Here is a 25,228-nt window from a genome sequence, read left to right on the forward strand (position 1 = left end):
ATTTCTACAACTATTTCCTAATATTTAGAATAATAGTAATCTTTATTAGTGTCACAAGTAGGCTGACATTAACACTGCGATGAAGTTACTGTGAAAAGCCCCTAGTCGCCACACTCCGGCGCCTGTTCGGGTACACAGAGGGAGAATTCAGAATGTCCGATTCACCTAACAGCACGTCTTTCGGGGCCTGTGGGAGGAAACCGGAGCACCCGGAGGAAACCCACGCAGACACGGGGAGGACGTGCAGACTCCGCACAGACAGTGACCCAAGCCGGGAATCGAACCCGGGTCCCTGGCGCTGTGAAGCAACAGTGCTAACCACTGGGGCTACAGCAACTTAACCTTTCACAACCTCAGGATGCTCCAAGGTGCTTTACGGCCACTTTTGTGATATAGGAAACGAGGCCGTATATTTGCACAAAGCAGGACCATGTGCTGCGTCATGGTGACCAGGTGTCTGCTTTTGTGATCTTACGTAGGGGAGAAATATGTACTGGGCCAGGACACTGGGCAGAAATCCCTGCTGCCTTCCACATTAGTGGGGAGGGAGTCTTTTTCTTAATTTACAGTACCCAATTCATTTTTATTTTCCAATTTAGCCTGGCCAATCCACCTACCCCGCACATCTTTGGGTTGTGGGGGCGAGACCCACGCAGACACGGGGAGAATGTGCAAACTCCACACGGACAGGTGACCCAGAGCCGGGATCGAACCTGGGACCTCAGCGCCGTGAGGCAGCAGTGCTAACCCACTGCCGCCTGTGGCCAGGGAATCTCGCTTTGACTAATCATTCACAATACGGCAGCTCTGACTGTGCAGCCCTCGAGTGCGACATCAGAGGTTGCTGCTGAAGGTTGCGTGGGGCGGGGTGCAGGATATTAGGAAGGATTGGTGAAAAGTGAAAATTGCTTATTGTCACGAGTAGGCTTCAATGAAGTTACTGTGAAAAGCCCCTAGTCGCCACATTCCGGCGCCTGTCCGGGGAGGCTGATACGGGAATTGAACCGTGCTGCTGGCCTGCTTGGTCTGCTTTAAAAGGCAGTGATTTAGCTGAGTGAGCTAAACCAGCCCCTGAGATAACAGGAAGCAGAGAGCAGGGATAAATGGGTCTTTTCCGAATTGGCAAACTGGAGCTGGTGGGAGTGACACAGGGAGGAGACAGAAAGTCTACAACGGGATTCGGACAGGTTAATTGGGTGGGCAAAAGTTTAGCAGATGGAGTATAACGTGGGAAATTGTCAACTTGTCCAGTTTGGTCGGAAGTATACGAAGAAGAGAAGGCCATTTAAAATGGAGAGAGATTGAAGATGGGCGAGGTACAGGAGTGTTGGGGAAAGACATCACACAGTACGCCCGCCCAGGAAGGGACTGGGAAATATTGCCGTTTCATTGCCAGGAGAATGGATTTCACTTCCCCGGAGACCGTGGAGGCTGGTTGTGGGGTTGCTGTCAGTATGACTGACAGCGTGACGTTCCCTCAGGATCTCGTTGGAGTGTGGGGCCAGGCTCGGCCCACAGGCCCTCCCTGTGTCACTCCCACCAGCTCCAGTTTGCCAATCCGGAAAAGACCCATTTATCCCCGCTCTCTGCTTCCTGTTATCTCACCAATCCTTCCTAATATCCTGTACCCCGCCCACTGCCCGGGACGTGAACCCACAACCTCTGGACTCCGAGGAGAGATTACGACCAACTGAGTCACTGCAAATAAGAAGCACTTGAGGGTTCTCCACACACACACACACGTCGAAGGAGATTGATGCTCATTTCTGGAAGGGAGAGTTTTAAATGGAAGCTTTTCCAGAGAGAGCGAGGGAATCTTAGGCTTCACTCCATGCTTGTGATGGTTATTCGATTTCAGTACACAGGAGATCGACACAACCTTGTTCCTGCCCATGGGCGACACGGTGGGTTAGCACTGTTGCTTCACCGTTCCAGGGTCCCGGGTTCGATTCCCGGCTTGGGTCACTGTCTGTGCGGAGTCTGCACATCCTCCCCATGTCTTTTTAGAATTAGAATTAGAACAGTACAGCACAGAACAGGCCCTTCGGCCCTCGATGTTGTGCCGAGCAATGATCACCCTACTCAAGCCCACGTATCCACCCTATACCCGTAACCCAACAACCCCCATTAACCTTATTCTTTTAGGACACTAAGGGCAATTTAGCCTGGCCAATCCACCTAACCCGCACACCTTTGGACTGTGGGAGGAAACCGGAGCACCCGGAGGAAACCCACGCACACACGGGGAGGACGTGCAGACTCCACACAGACAGTGACCCAGCCGGGAATCGAACCTGGGATCCTGGAGCTGTGAAGCATTTATGCTATCCACCATGCTACCGTGTCTGCGTGGGTTTCCTCCGGGTGCTCTGGTTTCCTCCCACAGTCCAAAGACGTGCTGTTAGGTGGATTGGCCGTGCTAAATTGCCCCTTAGTGTCCAAAAAGGTTAGGAGGGGTTACTGGGTTACGGGGATAGGGTGGAGGTATGGGCTTAAGTCGGGTGCTGTAAGAGCAGCACGGTGGCGCAGTGGGTTAGCACTGCTGCCTCACGGCGCCGAGGTCCCAGGTTCGATCCCGGCTCTGGGTCACTGTCCGTGTGGAGTTTGCACATTCTCCCCGTGTTTGCGTGGGATTCGCCCTCGCAACCCAAAGATGTGTAGGGTAGGTGGATTGGCCACGCTAAATTGCCCCTTAATTGGAAAAAAAATGAATTGGGCACTTTAAATTTACTAGAAGGAAAAAATAAAAGTAGGATGCGCTTTCCAAGGGCCGGTGCAGACTCGATGGGCCGAATGGCCTCCTCCTGCACTGTAAATTCTATGATTCTATTCAGCTGAAGTCAATAATGCCGGTTTGGTTCATTCCGTCCGACAAGAGCTGGATGAGTATCTGCCTGGGATTCATGTTCACGGCAATCCTGACAGGTATGGACCGACATCCTGAAACGTGCCTAGTGATGATGCTCAAAGATCCGGGAGAAGTACCTTTGGGAAGCCGTGTGTTTAAACTGAACTATGGGCGCTGGTCAGCTGCCCCGTTGTACCCGGCTCCATCTGGGTCGCACCCTCGCTGGGCAAGATCCCGATATGAATATTTAAATGAGCCAATGGGGTTCGCCTGGGATGTGATGGCCATGTCTGGGAGATCCCACCAGGCCTCTGTTTAGGACTGGTCGACACAAATGTGGACCTGGTGTAACATCACCTGGAGGGGAGAGGGGGCCTTGCTACTTTTTAAAAATAAATTTAGAGTACCCAATTATTTTTTCCATTTAAGGGGCAGTTTAGCGCGGCCAATCCACCTACCCTGCACATCTTTGGGTTGTGGGGGGTGAAACCCACGCAGACACGGGGAGAATGTGCAAACTCCACACGGACAGTGACCCAGAGCCGGGATCGAACCTGGGACCTCGGCGCCGTGAGGCAGCAGCGCTAACCCACTGCGCCACCGTGCTTTGCCACTTTGAGGGAGGTTTCCCGGAGGTCTGCCCAAGGTTGGCACTTCAGCTTGGCAGCAGGGAATACTCCGAGTGGGCGGCACGGCAGCACAGTGGCTAGCGCTGTTGCTTCACAGCTCCAGGGTCCCGGGTTCGATTCCCGGCTTGGGTCTGTGCGGAGTCTGCACGTTCTCCCCCGTGTCTGCGTGGGTTCCCTCCGGGTGCTCCGGTTTCCTCCCACAAGTCCCGAAAGACGTGCTGTTGGGTGAATTGGACATTCTGAATTCTCCCTCCGTGTACCCGAACAGGCGCCGGAATGTGGCGACGAGGGGCTTTTCACAGTAACTTCACTGCAGTGTTAATGTAAGCCTACTTGTGACGATAAAGATTGTTATTATCAGAAGTGCGGCCTGGGCAGACAGAAACTCCCAGCGCAGACAAACATCCCGTGAAACTGGCCCAATAGTAGTTTGAAGTCCGCAGAATCGCGCCATTAGTCATTGAGATGAAGTAGGTTTGAAGGGATGCCTGACTCCCCAAGCGAGATGAATAACCGAGTCGATCTTTTTTTGTTGGTATGCTGGCCTCAAGCCCCTGTTGTCATTTGAATTTGGAAGCTCTTGTGTGTCACCTAGAGAAGCAACTGGGCCCTCGATATGGTGAATCCTTTCCAGAAGACGGCACGTCCAACAGTGAAGCATACACTTGGCTCCGAAGCACATTCCCGGCATGTTTAAGAAAGCTCGCTGTGGACTGCAGTTCGGATAACCTTGTACTTTTTCTCTAAAGCAACCTCCACAACCCGGAGACGAGTCTGCAGCTCCAGCCAGCACAGCCCTCAGACACAGTTCAAGGGCAGGGGAGAAAAAAAGTCTGAGCACGGTGGCTGGAATTGCCTGTGGGTGGAGCAGTATTTGCACACCCGGACCGCAGGCTGTATATAAAGTGGGTGATTGAAAACAGTCTGGGACACATCACAAAAATCTGCTGCGGATAGGAAATAAATCAGGGATTGGGAAAAGGCAGCAATAAAGACAAATTTATTTCAAGGGAAAGGGTTGGAATGAATAGATGCAAAAGGAGATCACTAGTAGAGGGATAGGAGATATTTTTTTAAGTGATCTATTTAATTGGAGACACCAATTTGTTCGCCGAATAGAGAGGGGCGAAGGATTTCAGGGAATCAACAAGAAACCGAAGGAATATCTCCGGGAAGAATAGAAATAAAAGACAGGTATGCGGGATTTCTTATTCGGAAAGAAACAGGAGTAAAGTTCAACCAGGAGGTGAGGAATGAAAAAGGGAGCTGGGAAGAAGAGTAAGCGACTCAAATAGTCAGACAAGTGAGCAGCTTACACCTCGTGCTGCCGGTAAACATTCAGCTCCCTGATTCCAGTACACACTACAGGCGGGTACCCAGGAGCGCTGGGATTGTGAGAGACACGCTGGCCCGGTTCTGCTGATCGAACAATCGTTTCCACGCATGGAGCTACACAGATCCTCCTTTGTGCTGTACCTCCTGCTTTTATGGAAAGGTAAGGGGCCAGTCTCTTTTTCTCCCTTCCTCTCTCTCTCCCCTACCCGGCACGGTAGCACAGTGGTTAGCACAGTCACTTCACAGCGTCAGGGTCCCGGGTTCGATTCCCGGCTTGGGGTCACTGTCTGTGCGGAGTCTGCACGTTCTCCCCGTGTTTGCGTGGGTTTCCTCCGGGTGCTCCGGTTTCCTCCCACAGTCCAAAGACGTGCAGGTTAGAACATAGAACAGTACAGCACAGAACAGGCCCTTCGGCCCTCGATGCTGTGCCGAGCAATGATCACCCTATTCAAACCCACGTATCCACCCTATACCCGTAACCCAACAACCCCCCCCTTAACCTTACTTTTTAGGACACTACGGGCAATTTATCACGGCCAATCCACCTAACCCGCACATCTTTGGACTGTGGGAGGAAACCGGAGCACCCGGAGGAAACCCACGCACACACGGGGAGGACGTGCAGACTCCACACAGACAGTGACCCAGCCGGGAATCGAACCTGGGACCCTGGAGCTGTGAAGCATTGATGCTAACCATCATGCTACCCTGCTACCCCTTAGGGTTAGGGTGGATTGGCCGCGCTAAATTGCCCCTTAGTGTCCAAAAAGGTTAGGGAGGGGTTACTGGGAGGTGTGGGTTAGGTGCTCTTTCCAAGGGCTGGTGCAGACTCGATGGGCCGAATAACCTCCTCCAGCAGTGCAAATTCTATGATTCACTCTACCTTTTTTCGAGCCATTATATCACTCCTCTTGTGCCCTTTTCCGATTTTGTTTTCATTCCAATGTGTTCCCTCAAATGTCCTATTCCTCAGGACTAGAGAAGATAAAGGATTGGCAAAGAGTGATGACGCTGGTACAGGGAGCTCTTGTAGCAAAGGGCATTCGTGATGCTTCGTGCTCGCTGCGTTGTCATGGGGGCTAATTATTCACAAGGCTGTTTTAGAAAGTCAAAGAACTCCGCGGGAGGGTTTTGTTGAGTGGTGGTTTTTCTGCCATTATTGTGACAGATATTTTATTTGACGTGCTGTATTGAGTGAGAGAGCGGATTGACCCTCAGCAGAACCGTGAGAGCTGGTTGCCAGGAGCCTAATGGTCGAGTGGATCTGGATTGACAGCAGGAGGGATACCAGGATCACGGTCTGGCTGAACAGACTTGCTAAGAGCTGATAATTAAATAGTGGGGTTGAGATAAACAGATATATTCCTGGGTTTGGAACGTCAACAAACTGTACTTGTCTGGGTCTTACAATGTGTAAAGTGAGCAAGGGCAAAGGGGGCCCAGTGGTTAGCACTGCTGCCTCACGGCGCCCAGGAGGGCAGCACGGTGGCGCAGTGGTTAGCACTGCTGCCTCACGGCGCCCAGGAGGGCAGCACGGTGGCACAGTGGTTAGCACTGCTGCCTCATGCCGCCGAGGTCCCGGGTTCGATCCCGGCTCTGGGTCACTGTCCGTGTGGAGTTTGCACATTCTCCCCGTGTCTGCGTGGGTTTCGCCCCCACAACCCAAAGATGTGCAGGGCAGGTAGATTGGCCACGCTAAATTGCCCTTTGGGCAGTGTTCTTCAAACTTCTTTTCCGGCGACCCATTTTTACCAACCCGACCGCCCTTCGCGGCCCACGCCGACCGACCTTCGGGACCCACGCCGACCGACCTTCGCGACCCACGCCGACCGATCTTCGCGACCAACGCCGGCCGCCCTTCGTGGCCCACGCTGGCCGACCTTCGCGGCCCACGCCGGCCGATCTTCGCAGCCCACGCCGGCCGCCCTTCGCGGCCCACGCCGGCCGATCTTCGCGGCCCACGCCGGCCGCCCTTCGCGGCCCACGCCGGCCGATCTTCGCGACCCACGCCGGCCGATCTTCGCGACCCACGCCGGCCGATCTTCGCGACCCACACCGGCCGCCCTTAGCGACCCACGCCGGCCGCCCTTAGCGACCCACGCCGGCCGACCTTCGCGACCCACGCCGGCCGCCCTTTCGCGACCCACGCCGGCCGACATGCGCGACCCACGCCGGCCGCCCTTCGCGACCCCACGCCGGCCGACCTCCGCGACCCACGCCGGCCGACCTTCGCGACCCACGCCGGCTGCCCTTCGCGACCCACGCCGGCCGACCTTCGCGACCCAGGCCGGCCGCTCTTCGCGACCCAGGCCGGCCAACCTTCGCGACCCAGGCCGGCCGACCTTCGCGACTCAGGCCGGCCGACCTTCGCGACCCACCATTTTCTTTCACCTTGTTTGCTGCTGACAAAATGGAAGAAATGGTTTTGGGTCCCTTTGGCCCTCGTACACGCTCCTCCAATGGAACCTGTTGGATGAAGGTGAAGCCTTCCGGTGTCGGAAGGTCTGGAGTCTCCATCTGTCCAAAGTTCTGCATTTTTGTCCTGTAAAATTTTATGAAATAAAACTTCCCTGAACTTGTAAAATAAAAATAAAATGAATAAAATAAATGAAAAAAATAAGTAAATAAAAATAAATGAAAAAAATAAAAATAAAATGAATAAAATAAATGAATAACCCCCCCCCCCCCCGCTCTGAACTTGTAAAAGAAAAAGCTGCGGCCGTTTAAAAGAAAAAGCAGCCGCACTGCGCATGCCCAATCTTCAGCGCGCATGCGCAGCGCGGGCACATTTTTTGAACATGTTCACGGCCATTTTGAAGGCCGCTTGAGCGGGCGTTATTAACAGCCGGCTGCTGCTGCTGCGCGCGATCGGGAGCGCCGCGACAGACGGCACTTCGACCCTCCCGACACCCGCCGGCGACCCGCCCGTGGGTCACGCCCCCCGAGTTTGCCAACGCCTGCCTTAGTGTCCAAAAGATTAGGCGGGGTTACGGGGATAGGTGGGGACTTGGGCTGAAGCAGGGTTCTCTTTCCAAGGGCTGGTGCAGACTCAATGGGCCGAATGGTCTCCTTCTGCACTGTAGTGATTACTATGATTACTATGAATTAGTTTCGTGTCTCAGTGAAAGCCTACAATTACTGGTCGCTATCCCTCCGCAGAGGGTCTGGTAGTATTTGTGACTGGGCGGAGCCCTTGGGAAGTAATTCCGGAGCTGGGTAATGCCAGCTGGGTAAAATCAGGCACGTTGAAGAGCGGAGAATTTGAGGAGCATCTCTCAGAAGGCTGTGGAGCTGGAGGAGAGCGCAGAGATCGGGAGGCACGAGGGATTTTTAATGAACGGATGTGAATTTTAAAATTGAGGCGTTGTTTAACTGGGGGCCAGTCAGTGTAGGGTGAGTGCCAAGGACGAACGTGAGTTGGTGAGAGTTCAGACCCGTCGGCAGAGTTTTGGATGACCGCAGGTTTATGGAGGGTAGCTGGCCAGGACTGGGTTGGAATAGAAGCCGAGAGGAACAAAGGCACTGGTGAAGATTCCGTGCAGGAGGGTTGAGGCAAGGGATTGGCTTTGAGTGACGCTGTGGAGTTGTTCTTCGTAGCTGGCTGCAAGCTTTGCTCGAGGTCAGAGCTACGACCTGTGAAGGGATGGTGGGGGCAGCTTGAATTGTTGCCCTGCTCAGTGACTGTGCTCCTGTGTGGCCAATCCACCTAACCCTGCACGTCTTTGGGTTGTGGGGGTGAGACCCACGCAGACACGGGGAGAATGCGCAAACTCCACACGGACAGTGACCCAGAGCCGGGATCGAACCCGACCCGATCGAACTTTAACAACAGTGGAACCCGGCAGGTGGCTTTGAGAAGTCCACAGTGGGCTTATCGCTGTCGAATATTCACCCCTGTGCTCTGATTCTGTAGCTGGGTTACGGCGGTAGACCCAATAAACCTTCGGTAACAGCGACATACAAGTTCAGATGGTGGGAGACTAGTCAACGATGGAACATCGGAAGGTCTGAGAAGGCAGACCCATATAATGTTTCTTTCATGTGCGTTCATGGCAAAAGGAAGTTGAACAGAACTTTCTGTGCAAAATGCTTCCCTGCCCCATATACGTCCTTGAAGATAAACAGCTGTGGCCTAGTTGGTGTCAGGTGAATTAATTTTGTGTTTTCATGGTGGCTTCAATTTTGATCATTTTTCCTGACCAGTCAGCCTGGTAGCATTGGTGTCTGAAAGGGTTGCCAGTGTAGGTGCTGGGCATCTGAAATTAAAAACAGATAATGCCAGATGTTCTCAGCGTGGTGACCATCATCTACGGAAAGAGAATCCATGGGCACTAGGAGCAAAGGAAGACCACTTAACCCTTCGAGCCCACTCCGCCAACAAGATCCTGGCTGACCAGACTGTACCCTCAGTGCCACATTCCCGATAAACATTCACCCCCTTGCCCAACAAGAATCTATCCACCTCAGCTTGAAATGACATCCAAGGTTTCTGCTTGCGCCGCCTTTTGAGGAAGAGAGCTTCAAAGACTCCCGACTCTCAGAGATTTGAAATTGCTCCACATCTCTGCCTTAACTAGCGACCCCTACAACCGATACAGTGCAAGAGAAGGCCATTTGGCCCATCGAGTCTGCACCAACCACTCCCTCAGCCTGTCTATATCCCGTTGTAGCCTCCTTATGTCTTCTTCACAACTTACTTTCCTACCCACCTTTATGTTATCAGCAAATTTAGCACCCATACCTTCGCCTACTTTGTCCAATTCACTTGTATGAAGTGTAAAACTCTTAGGCACGGGTATTGATCCGTTTGGCACTGTGATATCCTGCCCGGAACCCAGGGCGAGGGATCTACCAGAGTGTGTACATATCGTTTGTGTAACTAAAACTTGGTTTTAGAACATAGAACATAGAACAGTACAGCACAGAACAGGCCCTTCGGCCCTCAATGTTGTGCCGAGCCATGATCACCCTACTCAAACCCACGTATCCACCCTATACCCGTAACCCAACAACACCCCCCCTTAACCTTACTTTTTTTATTAGGACACTATGGGCAATTTAGCATGGCCAATCCACCTAACCCGCACATCTTTGGACTGTGGGAGGAAACCGGAGCACCCGGAGGAAACCCACGCACACAAGGGGAGGACGTGCAGACTCCACACAGACAGTGACCCAGCCGGGAATCGAACATGGGACCCTGGAGCTGTGAAGCATTTATGCTAACCACCATGCTACCCTGCTGCCCACATAGAACATAGAACAGTACAGCACAGAACAGGCCCTTCGGCCCTCGATGTTGTGCCGAGCAATGATCACCCTACTTAAATCCACGTAACCCGTATACCCATAACCCAACAATCCCCCCATTAACCTTACACTACGGGCAATTTAGCATGGCCAATCCACCTAACCCGCACATCTTTGGACTGTGGGAGGAAACCGGAGCACCCGGAGGAAACCCACGCACACACGGGGAGGACGTGCAGACTCCACACAGACAGTGACCCAGCCGGGAATCGAACATGGGACCCTGGAGCTGTGAAGCATTTATGCTAACGACCATGCTACCCTGCTGCCCACCTTTGTATCTTACTGAGTGTGGGCTCCCTGTGTCCTTACGCCAGTCGTTACATTCACACAACCAGAACAAGACCCATGGATACTTACTCTCTGCTTCCTGTTAGTCAGCCAATCTTCTATCCATGTCAATGTGTTACCCCCTACCTCCACCATGGGCTTTTATTTTATGCAGTATTCTTTAATGTGGCAAATGATTTCTGGAAATCTAGCACAGTACATCCACTGGTTCCACTTTATCACAGCACATGTTACTTCTTGAAAAATACTCCAATAAATTGGTTAAACATTAATTGATTGATATTTATTGTCACATGTACCGAAGTCCAGTGAAAAGTATTTTTCTGCGGCCGAGGGAACGTACACAGTACGTACATAGTAGACAAAAGAATCATCGACAGTGAACATCGACAAATGGGACATTGACAAACAGTGATTGGTTACAGTGCGGAGCAAGGGGCCAAACAAAGGAAATACATGAGCAAGAGCAGCATAGGGCGTCGTGAATAGTGTTCGTACAGGGAACAGATCAGTCCGAGGGGGAGTCGTTGAGGAGTCTAGTAGCTGTGGGGAAGAAGCTGCTCCTATGTCTGGATGTGCGAGTCTTCAGATTTCTGTACCTTCTGCCTGATGGAAGGGTCTGGAAGAAGGCAATGCCTGGGTGGGAGGGGGTCTCTGATAATGCTGTCTGCCTTCCTGAGGCAGCGGGAGGTGTAGACAGAATCAATGTGGGGGTGGCAAGCTTGTGCGATGGGCTGAGTTCACCACACTCTGCAGTTTCTTGCGATCTTGGACCGAGCAGTTGCCATACCAGGCTGTGATGCAGCCGGATAGGATGCTCTCTATCGCACATCTGTAGCAGTTTGAGAGAGTCGATGCAGACATGCCAAATCTCTTTAGCTTCCGTAGGAAGTAGAGACGTTGTTGGGCTTTCTTGACTGTTGCATCAATGTGAGTGGACCAGGACAGACTGTTGGTGATGGTGACCCCCAGGAACTTAAAGCTATCGCCCATCTCCACTTCAGAGCCATTGATGCAGACGGGAGTGTGTGTCGTGCTGCGCTTCCTGAAGTCGATGATCAGTTCCTTGGTCTTTCCAACATTTAGAGAGAGGTTGATGTCCTAGGGCGGCACAGTCTCTCAGCGGTTAGCACTGCTGCCTCAGGGCTCCGAGGTCCCAGGTTCGATCCCGGCCCTGGGTCGCTGTCCGCGTGGAGTTTGTACTTTCGCCCCGTGTCTGCGTGGGTTTCACCCCCACAACCCAAAGATGTGCAGGGTAGGTGGATTGGCCGCGCTAAATTCGCTATTTTCTAATTGAATAGAACTTTCCCTGGATCTTAACGGATTTTGAAAAATTAGAACCAAACTATCTCACCAGGCACGACTTTTAAGATCCTAGGATGAAGCCTATCAGGACCCGGGGGATTATCTACCCCCAACGATTTGCTCAGGACGTGATTGTAATTTTCCTGAATTCCTCCCCCTCCTTCTATCAGCTATTTCTGGAATGTTACTTGTATCTTCTCTCGTGAAGACCGATGCAAAATACCCCATCCATCCATCCGCCAATCTCTTATTTTTCCTCGTTAATAAGCCAGATTCATTGGGCTGGGTTCTCTGTTATTGGGACTATGTTCCCACGCCGTGGTAAGAACTGGCTTGAAAGGCTCACATGTTCCCAGCCCCCAGCATTGAACCAGCCGAAAACTAGCAGCTTTTGCTGCAGATACGGGCCCCGCACGTCCGGGTTTAAGGCCGCGCATGCGCAGAGCGGCGGCCGTGAACAGATTGCCCCCGATCGGCCGCACACCCGACCCTGACTGCCCGCCCACAAATTGGCCGGCCACGTATAAGGCCCCGCCCGCCGATCGCCCTGCCCCCCGACAAGGGCGGCCGCAGAGCTGGGTCTGCAGCTGCCACGCTCGTATCACGAATGACAGGAACATGTTAGATCCACGCCGTCGGGACTTTGCAGATCCCACTTTCTTTGGGATCTCCGGTCACTTTGTTAACTCTTTCTAAAATGGTTATAGAAACTCTGACTACCTGTTTATATATTTGGAGCTTTCTCTGACGTTCCGGGAGCGATTTAACCGCCCAGGGACCTCCGATCTCCTGGGAGACCCCCCCCCCCCCACAGGTACCGTTCCATCTGCTCCCCGTTTGCGGAGACCAGCTCTGAACGGCGCTTCACCCCGAAGTCTCCCTGGCGACGGGGATAGATCCCAACATCTCGGCTGCCTCGGGAAACTGCACGTTGAGGTGAGACTCGCCGCCTCGCCCCTAATATGCAAATTTGCCAAAAGGCAATCCCGCCCGCAATGGACGGGATTCGCCTCGCGACGTCTCCCCAGACCGCGTTAGGTCTGGGTGAGGCGTTCCCAACCGGGTCGATCCCGGGAGCGGCTTCTATCGGCCGCAATGTAGCCGTTCGATCGCGCCCTCTGAATTATCCCTTCTTATCACTCTTTTTATATTCTGTCCAATGTTCTGACCTGTCACCCATCTTTGTCCAATTATATGTTGTTTCTTTAAGTTTAATCCTATCTTTAACATTTTTGGTTAACCACAGATTGTAGGGCCCTCCAGTTGGATTTTTTCCATTCTCATTGGAACGTATCCGTTCTGTGTTTTCTGAAAAATCCCTTTAGTGGGCGGCACGGTAACTGGGAAGCAGGGTAGCACAGTGGTTAGCACGGTAGCTTCACTGCGCCAGGGCCCCGGGTTCGATTCCCGGCTTGGGGTCACTGTCTGTGTGGAGTCTGCACGTTCTCCCCGTGTCTGCGTGGGTTTCCTCCGGGTGCTCCGGTTTCCTCCCACAAGTCCCGAAAGACGTGCTGTTGGATGAATTGGACATTCTGAATTCTCCCTCCGTGTACCCGAACAGGCGCCGGAATGTGGCGACTAGGGGCTTTTCACAGTAACTTCATTGCGGTGTTAATGTCAGCCTACTTGTGACAATAAAGATTATTATTATAAACGTCTGCCGCTGCATCAATATTGATTATCCTTTAACCTATTTTGCCAGTTCACCTTAGCTAGATTGTCATGTCATGACAATTATGAGGATAATTGTCCTTATTTGGGCAGCACGGTGGCCCAGTGGGTTAGCACTGCTGCCTCATGGCGCCGAGGACCCGGGTTCGATCCCGGCTCTGGGTCACTGTCCGTGTGGAGTTTGCACATCCTCCCCGTGTCTGCGTGGGTTTCCTCCGGGTGCTCCGGTTTCCTCCCACAGTCCAAAGATGTGCAGGTTAGGTGGATCACCCGACCCAGAGGCCACCTGAAGCCCCTTTACATATCAGTGTCAATTATTGGACACTTAACATAAATGAGACAACTAATTGCAATGTCTCTTAACCCATTACTTAACAACCCAAAGATGTGCAGGGTAGGTGGATTGGCCACACTAAATCGCCCATTAATTGGAAACAAAATGAATTGGGTATTCTAAAATTTATTTAAAAAAAGAATACAACCTGGTCTCTCAATTTTCCCAGCTCCTGCATTCCTCCGAACATGCTGGTGTTGTTAGTGTGGGTGGGACAGGTTCTTCCTGTGTGAGGACAGGGGAAGGCGATGACAGAGCCACTACTGTTGGGAGAGAACAGGCCTCTGTTTGATTCTCAGTTCCGACTCGCGTCCCTACCCCGATTCAGCTGCGTCATCAAAAAAACACCAGCCATTGCTTTTTCACCCCCCCCCCCTCCCCTGCTCCCCACCCTCCCGGGTTACTTTGATTTCCCCTCGAGCGGCAATCCGATCTGCAGCATCCTGTTTTACCTGGAGTGTGCCTCTAGCGTAAACTTACGGGGGGGGGGGGGGGGGGGGGGGGTAATCACAGCCATTCCCTGTGTGTGTGTTTATTTTGATGTAGCACATGGTTCAGGATGCTTATTTACTCCCTCAAGCCCAGGCAATGATGGAAAGAGTTAGCAATTTGGTTCAAAGTACCGCATCGTAGTTGTTGTTTGGTAATAGATGCCCAATGGGGTGTGTGGTGGTGGTTGGGGGAGGGGGGAGGGGGGAGGGGGGGGGGGGGACAGAGGGCGTTCTGTGCGATTCTTGTACAAATGCAAACAGTGCTGAGATTAGCACAGCATTAAAGTGCGATTGCGAGCTCTGGACAGTAGCACAGTGGTTAGCACAGTGGCTTCACAGCTCCAGGGGCCCCGGGTTCGATTCCCGGCTTGGGTCGCTGTCTGTGCGGAGTCTGCACGTCCTCCCCCTGTGTGTGCGTGGGTTTCCTCCGGGCGCTCCGGTTTCCTCCCACAGACTGCAGAGTTTTGTGCAGAGTCTGTTGGAAGAAATAAAAGTGCGTTGGTGAAAAAGGAACAGAACTTTTGTCTCTTCAAACCACAGCATCTAATACGTCTAATACGCGGGGGGCGAAACCCACGCAAACACAGGGAGAATTGCGAACTCCAGAGCCGGGATCGAACCTGCGACCTGGGCGCCGTGAGGCAGCAGTGCTAATCCACTGCGCCACCCTGCTGACCTTGCCAGGTTGTATTCTGAACGCACCGTCTTCGACCTCCCATTTTTAGGCTCTCGGCCGCTCCTTGCCCTTTGACCTCCTTTGTAGGTGACATACGAATCCTGTAAACGAATCACAAGAAGCAATGGCTTGGGAACGTCCGCCGGCCAGCCCAGCATCTGGTTCTTTGTCAAGCGGGGCGCCGGTGCAGCATCTGTTTGAGGCATTGGTCCTGTCTCCAACTCTGAAATGGTAAAGACAGACACTGGGCTGTGCTACAAATGGTGCAAGATGTCACTAACACGGTCTGCCTGACTTTGCACAAGGCAATCTCCTCCCTTGTCTGTTTTACTCTTCCCCAAAACATGGGGGTGGAAACCTCCGTCAGGAAACTGCGCCAAGGAACTGTCAACCCCAACGGCTCAGTTGAGAATAAATATTGGCCGAGGTTAGCAACTGGAGAACTCAAATTCTCCAGCTGGAAATCCACTACAGAATTTGCTCGAATGGTAAAGCTCAGCTGAAGGTTGGTGGGGCAGTGATTCTGATCATTACTTTGGTTCAGCGGGAGCAGCCTCACCTCTGAGTTAGTGGGGCTGTGGGTTTAAAGGCCTCACTCCAGAGCTTGGAATTTCTGATCTGGGCGGACATTTAAATGCAGTGGCGACGGAGTCCTGCACTGCTGGGGGCGCTGCTCTGGGAGGGGATGTTAAACTGAGACCCCCGCCCCCCCCCCCCAGTCCGTTCTCGCAGGTGGACACGATTTGGCCGATACGCATTCCTGAACCAACGCCATTCAAAGACATAGACCACCCCCACCCCTTCGGGTAGCCCGTGAGCGGGCGGTGCACTGCCGTTGGGAACACCGGAGAAGTCAGAGGTTACTCACATCACGCGGGCGATTCGCCAATCTTGGGCCCAAGTGTTTGCGCCGTTGTGAACGCCGTCACGCTTCACGATGGCGTGAACTGGGCCCGGGTACGACAGATTCTGGCCCCCATCGGGGGCCGGCAAGGCGCTGGAGCGGTTCACGCCGCTCCAGCCTCCTTACGTGGCGCAGTTGGGTCACGCCAACCCGCGCATGAGCAGTTGGGTCACGCCAACCCGCGCATGCGCAGTTGGGTCACGCCAACCCGCGCATGCGCAGTTGGGTCACGCCAACCCGCGCATGCGCAGTCGGGCCACGCCAACCCGCGCATGCGCAGTTGGGCCACGCCAAACCCGCGCATGCGCAGTTGGGCCACGCCAAACCCGCGCATGCGCAGTTGGGCCACGCCAACCCGCGCATGCGCAGTCGGGCCACGCCAACCCGCGCATGCGCAGTTGGGTCACGCCAACCCGCGCACGCGCAGTTGGGTCACGCCAACCCGCGCATGCGCAGTTGGGTCACGCCAACCCGCGCATGCGCAGTTGGGTCACGCCAACCCGCGCATGCGCAGTTGGGTCACGCCAACCCGCGCATGCGCAGTTGGGTCACGGCAACCCGCCCATGCGCAGTTGGGTCACGCCAACCCGCGCATGCGCAGTTGGGTCACGCCAACCCGCGCATGCGCAGTTGGGTCACGCCAACCCGCGCATGCGCAGTTGGGTCACGCCAACGGGGGACTTCTTTAGCGCGCTGGCCCCGGCCTACATGGCGTCAGTGTTCAGGGACCGGCCGCACCAGGCCCAGGGAGGGGGTGGAGAAGCCGGTCCGCCAATCGGTGGGCTCCGATCGCGGGCCAGAGCCCGTCGGAGGCCCCCCCGGTGATGGAGCCCCCCTCTCCCCCCGCCAAAGCCCGCTCCCTGACCGTTCCGCAGAGTTCCCGCCGGCAGCGACCAAGCGACGGAGCCGGCGGGACTCTGTCGTATCGGCGCGGCCGCTCGACCTATCCGGGCCGGAGAATTGGCTGCCCCCCGTGGAACCGTGTGCTGGCGTCGGGGCGCGGTTGCAGCGATTCTCCGGCCTGGCGCGGGACTCGAAGAATCGCGCCCCCCCCCTCAATCAGCACACACAACACAGCAGCCAATCACCAGTTAGAGCACGCTCACTATAAAGCCAGAGGGCTCTAGTTTTCCCGCTCATTCGAGATGCAGCCTCTGAGAAGGACAGAGCTGACAGCTAGCAGCACTGATCTTCACCATGTGCTGAGAGTATAGACTGGTCAGGATAGGCATAGGTCTTCAGTTTAATCTAACATAGTGTCGACCCACAGTGAAAGTATGTTCAACAGTTCCTAGCTTAATAAAATAGTGTTGTACTATTACAAGTGTTGGCCGCCTGTCTATGTTACTGCTGAGGGAAACGCAGTCTCCACAGATCCAGAATACCCAACACATCAGTCCGGTACTAATCAAGCTTCTCCCGGGTAAATGAGAGGGTTTCTAGCCAGAGTCTCCAGTTTGAAATGCCGATACATAATTCTGGCTCAGTTACATTTCCTCACGAGTCAAAGATTGCCTGCTGCTGAACCTTCAACTTTGTACAAGTGTGAGTTAGCGTCTTGAGTAGAGGACGACATACGATCGCTGGAAAGAAGAAAAGGAGGTGGCAGCAAGGGGGAGGTATTCCTTTAAGACGTCTTTACCGAAGTCACACATGCTTTCATATTACAGAGGAAACTGTAACTTCATCTAAGTTGTTTATTCGTGTCTTTCAGGACCTGCTCTTTAAATACAATCATGGACAACTTCTTTCAAGAGGGTCTTTCTGTAACTTAGCAACCCCCCCACCCCCCCGAACTTGCCAAGTTAGTTGCTAACAGCTCCTGACAAACAATGCCTTCTGTTTAAAACATTCCTGTTGCTGGGATTCGACTGAGGGAAAGGGTAACAGAAGCTCTCCCCATGGACATTCCCGAGGAGGACGGGAGTTGCTCAGGAAACAGGCAGCGCCTGGATTAGGGAGGGGTGGGAGTTTCAGACTGTCTCAGGCCCCAGCCAGTTACCCACGAGCCGCAGTTACCGTTGATGCGTTGCGTCGGCTGGGTCTGGGTGGACTGCGCTTGATGCAGTGTGGCAAGAGACAGACTTCCAACACTCGATGAGATGCAACGCGATTTTATTAAACAGCTAACTATTTACATCCGACTGTGGGCTGACACTACGCTGACTTGACTGGAGACCTGTGGCAAGCCTGGCCAGACTAACTGTCTACCACATGGTGCGCGCCTTGACTAATGATCACGAGCTCTGACTGTCCCAGAGGCTGGATCCCGAGAGAGAGCGGGAAAACTAGTGCCCTCTGGCTTTATAGTGGTTGAGTCCTGTCTGATGATTGGCTGCTGTGTTCTGTGTGTTTACTGCTCATCCCGTGTGTCAATCACTGCCTGTCTGCACTCCATCATATACATGGATGTGTATTATGACAATCGTGTCGGTGGAAGGTTTGTGGAAGGTTGCTGCATCCCAAACTGTCTCCTCCCCCCCCCCCCCCGCCCCGCTGGGCTCGGAATACACAGCCGCCTCACACCGACGACTGGCCAAAGAAAGGCAGACGTACGTTTATTCAGCGCCTCTCACATCCTCGCGATGTTCTAAGTGCTGAGCAGCCATTGGAGTACACTGGAGTCCACTGGAATTATGTTCCTGATGTGTAGTTGAACAGGTCACATTTTTACAAAAATGAAAGGCGAGCTGGCGAGAGGGGACTGGGTTAACTGTTAGAAGGAAAAACGGACAAATTAGTGGGAGGCATTTGAAGGTGAGGTTCTGCGGGCACAGTGTAGACGTACCCCCACAAAGAGAAAGGGTGGTCCTGCCGAGTCTAGCGCCCCCTGGCTACCCTGTTTGGAGTATTCATAAACCATTTGGAGGAAAATGTAGCCGGTCTGATTAGCAAGTTCGCGGACGACACCAAGGTTGGTGGAGTGGCAGATAGTGTTGAGGATTGTCAGCAAGGCACAGATAGATTGGAGACTTGGGCAGAGAAATGGCAAATGGAGTTTAATCCGGAGAAATGTGAGGTAATGCATTTTGGTAGGTCTAACATCGAGGGGAAATATACCGTAAATAGTAACTCTTAAGAATATAGATAGTCAGAGAGATCTGGACGGGCAGGTCCACAGATCTTCGAAGGCGATAACACAAGGGGACAAAGTAGTCAAGAAAGCAGACGGAATGCTTGCCTTCATTGGACGGGGCATCGAGTATAAAAACTGGCAAGTCATGCTGCAGTTGTATAGAACCTCGGTAAGGCCGCACTTGGAATATTGCGCACAATTCTGGTCGCCACACTACCAGAAGGACGTGGCGGCTTTGGAGAGGGTGCGGAGGGGGTTTACCAGGATGTTGCCTGGTCTGGAGGGTGTTAGCTATGCGGAGGGGCTGAATAGACTCGGACTGTTTTCATTAGAAAGACGGAGGTTGAGGGGCGACCTGATAGAGGTCTACAATATTATGGGGGGCATGGATAGAGTGGATGGGCAGGCACTCTTTCCCAGGGTGGAGGGGTCAGTCACCAGGGGGCGTAGGTTTAAGGTCCGTGGGGCAAAGTTTAGAGGAGATGTGTGAGGCAGGTTGTTCACACAGAGGGTGGTGAGTGCCTGGAAGCAGATACATTAACGGCGTTCAAAAGGCATCTTGACAAACACATGGATAGGACGGGTATAGAGGGATACGGCACAAGGGAGTGCTGAGGGTTTTGGCCAAGGGGTTATCATGACAGGTACAGGCTTGGAGGGCCGAAGGGCCTGTTCCTCTGCTGTACTTTACTTTGTTCTTTGAGTACAGACCCAAAGTCAATAAATCCCAGATTTATCAGGGATAGTGTGATTTTGTTAGGAGAAGATTGTGTCTTACTCACTTAACATATATTTAGAAGGAAGCAATAAGGAGGATTGATGAGGGGAGTGTAGTAGATGTTGTCTACCTAGATTTGAGCAAGGCAGCACGGTGGCGCAGTGGTTAGCACTGCTGCCTCACGGCGCTGAGGTCCCAGGTTCGATCCCGGCTCTGGGTCGCTGTCCGTGTGGAGTTTGCACATTCTCCCCGTGTCTGCGTGGGTTTCGCCCCCACAACCCAAAGATGTGCAGGGTAGGGGGATTGGCCACGTTAAATTGGCCCTTAATTGGAAAAAATGAATTGGGCACTCTAAATTTATTTTTTTAAAAACAAAGCGGCGGCGGCTGAATGATGCGGCCGGCGTCGCTTAAATGACATCACCCGCGCATGCGCGGTTGCCGTCCTCCCCTCCGCTGCCCCGCAAGACATGGAGGATTGATCTTGCGGGGCGGCGGAGGAAAAGGAGTGCGTCCTTTAGAGACGCCGGCCTGACGATCGGTGGGCACCGATCACGGGTCAGACCCCTACTGAGCATCCCCCTGGTGCTCGATCTTCCCTCCCTCCCCCCCCCAGGCCGCACACGTAGCGGTCGCGCGCTGTTCACGCCGGCAGCGACCAGATGTGGTCGGCGCCGACGTGAACCCGTCGGATTGCGCAGGCCGCTCGGCCCATCCGGGCCGGAGAATCGCCGCTCGCCTGTTAGAAGCGGCGAGCGGCGATTCTCCGAGCGGCCTGTCGTGAAACACGGCACGCCGTTTTGGGGGGGGGGGGGAGAATCGCGTGCGGGTGCCAGGGCGGCGTGGCGGGAATCGCCCGGCCCTCCCGCGATTCTCCCACCCGGCGTGGGGGTCGGAGAATCGCGCCCATGATGTCTTTGCACCAACAATCTGCTGTGAAGTTCCTGGTTTTTTGCACGCCCAGGGCAAGAGCGAATCTGTCTTTGCATTCGAGTTTCAGCCGATATCGTGTGAGTTCTTGTATTTGAACTCAACTGCTGAGCGTCTTTGGCTGGCAACTCCATGGATACATCGACGTCCAAAGCTTTCTTGCTTCAAGGTCAGGTTGTTTTCGGTTAACAACTGCTTTTGAATAACTTCGGTCCTCGGACCGCAGACTAGTCTATCTCGGATGGTATCTTTTAATACATCCCTGAATCTGCAGTGCCTGGCCAGACTTTTCAGTGGAGCTGCAAACTGTGCAGAATTCCCACTATTTGTTTGTATATTTCCGTGCTGCGCTTTTCCCGGCGATACCAGATTCCTCAACAGGTGAAATTTCCCCCCCCCCCCCCGTGACGCTGAGGAATGTTGGAACAGTTCCATCTACCGCTATCTTGTTAGCTTGAACAAATCATCGAGTTGCTCAGTATCTGAGTTCCATCGCCGAGTGTTCTCATCAAACGTTTCCACGCCACCAAAATCCCTCAATGAAAGGATCTGTGTGCGCAAAATGCGGCACGGATTGTTAGCACTCCCGTGCTTCATTTCCCGCAAAACAAGGCTCAATCCGAGCTCAGTCTGTTTCCCCTTCTGTTTTCCCACATTCCCAGCTCAGAATTAGTTTGTTGCCGATTGTCAATTTTTCATTCCCGTCGGTTTTTCGTTCCCGTCTTCTCTTCCGCGTTTCCTTCGAGCGGCTGCGGGCGTCGTCCTGCTTCCTCGTCGCCAGATTTGTCTGTGCGGCCTTGGCAGAGTTGACCTCAGGAGGCCGTGGGGGTTCACCCGAAACATCGAGCTTTATTTGGAAGATGTTAACACCAAAGGCTGCGATATGTTAGGCTGCTAGATCCCTTCTGGCCGAGGGTGGTGAGTGTCTGTGATTCACTGCCGAACATAGAACATAGAACATTACAGCGCAGTACAGGCCCTTCAGCCCTCGATGTTGCTCCGACCTGTGAAACCCCTCTAAAGCCCATCTACACTATTCCCTTATCGTCCATATGCCTATCCAATGACCATTTGAATGCGTTTAGTGTTGGCGAATCCACTACTGTTGCAGGCAGGGCATTCCACGCCCTTACTCTCTGAGTAAAGAACCTGCCTCTGACATCTGTCCTATATCTATCTCCCCTCAATTTAAAGCTATGTCCCCTCGTGCTGGACATCACCATCCGAGGAAAAAGGCTCTCACTGTCCACCCTATCTAATCCTCTGATCATCCTGTATGCCTCAATTAAGTCACCTCTTAACCTTCTTCTCTCTAACGAAAACAGCCTCAAGTCCTTCAGCCTTTCCTCATAAGATTTTCCCTCCATACCAGGCAACATCCTGGTAAATCTCCTCTGCACCCTTTCCAATGCTTCCACATCCTTCCTATAATGTGGCGACCAGAACTGCACGCAATACTCCAAATGCAGGCCGCACCAGAGTTTTGTACAACTGCAACATGACCTCATGGCTCCGAAACTCAATTCCTCTACCAATAAAAGATAACACACCGTACGCCTTCTTAACAACCCTCATCAGAACGGAGAAGGATGAGGGGCGACTTGATAGAGGTTTATAAGATGATCAGGGGAATAGATAGAGTAGACAGCCAGAGACTTTTTCCCCGGGTGGAACACACCATTACAAGGGGACATAAATTTAAGATAAATGGTGGAAGATATAGAGGGGATGTCAGAGGTAGGTTCTTTACCCAGAGAGTAGTGGGGGCATGGAATGCACTGCCTGTGGAAGTAGTTGAGTCGGAAACGTTAGGGACCTTCAAGCGGCTATTGGATAGGTACGAGGATTAGGGTAGAATAATGGAGTGTAGGTTAACTTCTTAAGGGCAGCACGGTAGCATTGTGGATAGCAAAATTGCTTCACAGCTCCAGGGTCCCAAGTTCTATTTCGACTTGGGTCGCTGTCTGTGCGGAGTCTGCACGTTCCTCCCCGTGTGTGCGTGGGTTTCCTCCGGGTGCTCCGGTTTCCTCCCACAGTCCAAAGATGTGCAGGTTGGGTGGATTGGCCGTGATAAATTGCCCTTAGTGTCCAAAATTCTATGATTAATCTAGGACAAAAGTTCGGCGCAACATCGTGGGCCGAAGGGCCTGTTCTGTGCTGTATTTCTCTATCTATCTATCTAACCCTCTCAAACTGGGTGGCAACTTTCAGGGATCTATGTACATGGACACGGAGATCTCTCTGCTCGTCCACACTACCAAGAATCTTCCCATTAGCCCAGTACTCTGTCTTCCTGTTATTCCTTCCAAAATGAATCACCTCACACTGGTAGTTGAGGATGAAACACTCGATTCATTCACAAGGTTGCTGGATCAGTCGCTGAAGAGCTGGAATCTGCAAGGCCACGGACCAGGTGCCAGAGAACGCGATTAAATTGAGCAGCTGCTTCCTTCTGTCCCTTTTTTGCCCGGGACAGACACGATGGGCTGAATGGTCACTCCCTGCACCGTGACTATTTTGTGCTTCGAAAGTGTGAGAGCCAGTTTGCGCACACAAACTGCAACATGACACCTGGCCAGCCAATCCGATTCTGTGACGCTGGAAGGGGTGTAAGTTCACCAGGGCACCTGGGAATATTGACCGTTAATGTTTTGAGGGATGGCTGCAATTCAACTGATAATCAGAACATTGGTTTGGACACATCCTGATTCTGTACTTGTGTTGAGTTTGGCAATGGAATTATTCACAGAAATAATGTACCTGGCCTGGGAGTGTTTGATGGGGACAGTGTAGAGGGAGCTTTACTCTGTATCTAACCCCGTGCTGTACCTGTCCTGGGAGTGTTTGATGGGGACAGTGTAGAGGGAGCTTTACTCTATCTAACCTCGTGCTGTACCTGTCCTGGGAGTGTTTGATGGGGACAGTGTAGAGGGAGCTTTACTCTGTATCTAACCCCGTGCTGTACCTGTCCTGGGAGTGTTTGATGGGGACAGTGTAGAGGGAGCTTTACTCTGTATCTAACCCCGTGCTGTCCCTGTCCTGGGAGTGTTTGATGGAGACAGTGTAGAGGGAGCTTTACTCTGTATCTAACCCCGTGCTGTACCTGTCTTGGGAGTGTTTGATGGGGACAGTGTAGAGGGAGCTTTACTCTGTATCTAACCCCGTGCTGTACCTGTCCTGGGAGTGTTTGATGGGGACAGTGTAGAGGGAGCTTTATTCTGTATCTAACCCCGTGCTGTACCTGTCCTGGGAGTGTTTGATGGGGACAGTGCAGAGGGAGCTTTACTCTGTATCTAACCCCGTGCTGTACCTGTCCTGGGAGTGTTTGATGGGGACAGTGTAGAGGGAGCTTTACTCTGAATCTAACCCCGTGCTGTACCTGTCCTGGGAGTGTTTGATGGGGACAGTGTAGAGGGAGCTTTACTCTGTATCTAACCTCGTGCTGTACCTGTCTTGGGAGTGTTTGATGGGGACTGTGTAGAGGGAGCTTTCTCTCTGTATCTAACCCCGTGCTGTCCCTGTCCTGGGAGTGTTTGATGGTGACAGTGTAGAGGGAGCTTTACTCTGTATCTAACCCCGTGCTGTACCTGTCCTGGGAGTGTTCGATGGGGACAGTGTAGAGGGAGCTTTACTCTGTATCTAACCCCGTGCTGTACCTGTCCTGGGAGTGTTTGATGGGGACAGTGTAGAGGGAGCTTTACTCTGTATCTAACCCCGTGCTGTACCTGTCCTGGGAGTGTTTGATGGGGACAGTGTAGAGGGGGCTTTACTCTGTATCTAACCCCGTGCTGTACCTGTCCTGGGAGTGTTTGATGGGGACAGTGTAGAGGGAGCTTTACTCTGTATCTAACCCCGTGCTGTACCTGTCCTGGGAGTGTTTGATGGGGACAGTGTAGAGGGGGCTTTACTCTGTATCTAACCCCGTGCTGTACCTGTCCTGGGAGTGTTTGATGGGGACAGTGTAGAGGGAGCTTTACTCTGTATCTAACCCCGTGCTGTACCTGTCCTGGGAGTGTTTGATGGGGACAGTGTAGAGGGAGCTTTACTCTGTATCTAACCCCCGTGCTGTACCTGTCCTGGGAGTGTTTGATGGGGACAGTGTAGAGGGAGCTTTACTCTGTATCTAACCCCGTGCTGTACCTGTCCCTAGAATGTTTGAGAAAACTATAGAACTCCTGTGTCTGACCTCGAAGTTATTGCTGGGTAAGGCAGGGAGATTTATTCAGCATCTGACTAACTGTATGTTTGAATAGGTTTCAGTGAGTCCTTCAACATCAATGTGAAGGAAGCCCGGATCTTCAAAGGGCCCAGGAAAAGCCAATTTGGATATAAAGTTCTACAACATGAAGCGGATGGTCAGAAATGGTAAGTTTACAAATCCAGATGTCTGTGAGACAACCTTTCAGACCCTCTTAATGTTTGTGATATCGTCTCCATCATGTCCCAGGAATCAAATGGGGACGTTCCATCTGCCCGTTCAGAGCTAAACCTGGTGACGTCAGTTGGGGCAGAGAAAACTGCTTCTGTGTATCGAGATTCGGGAGAAACAAATAATCCAGGGTTCCGAATTCCTTAGAGTCCTTTGCCCCCCCCCCCCCCCCCCCCCCCCCCCCCGCTGACCAGCTACGGACGTGGGCAGGGTGTGGGCAGGGAGTGGGCAGGGCATGGGCAGGGCATGGGCAGGGAGTGGGCAGGGAGTGGGCAGGGCATG

At 53.0% G+C, this 25,228-nt stretch overlaps 1 protein-coding gene across 1 annotated transcript in view; it reads left to right on the plus strand.

Moving 5' to 3' along the window:
- The first annotated feature begins 4,380 nt into the window (after positions 1 to 4,380).
- The window catches only part of itga10 (integrin, alpha 10), a 107,861-nt gene continuing 87,013 nt past the window's right edge, over positions 4,381 to 25,228 (plus strand). The window contains exons 1-2 of the mRNA XM_038787107.1: positions 4,381 to 4,972; positions 24,771 to 24,882. Coding sequence (XP_038643035.1) covers positions 4,921 to 4,972; positions 24,771 to 24,882 — 164 coding nt within the window. The 5' untranslated portion in view covers positions 4,381 to 4,920. The remainder of the gene's footprint in view (positions 4,973 to 24,770; positions 24,883 to 25,228) is intronic.

Source organism: Scyliorhinus canicula, chromosome 30 (assembly GCF_902713615.1).
Source record: "Scyliorhinus canicula chromosome 30, sScyCan1.1, whole genome shotgun sequence".
NCBI lineage: Eukaryota > Metazoa > Chordata > Chondrichthyes > Carcharhiniformes > Scyliorhinidae > Scyliorhinus > Scyliorhinus canicula.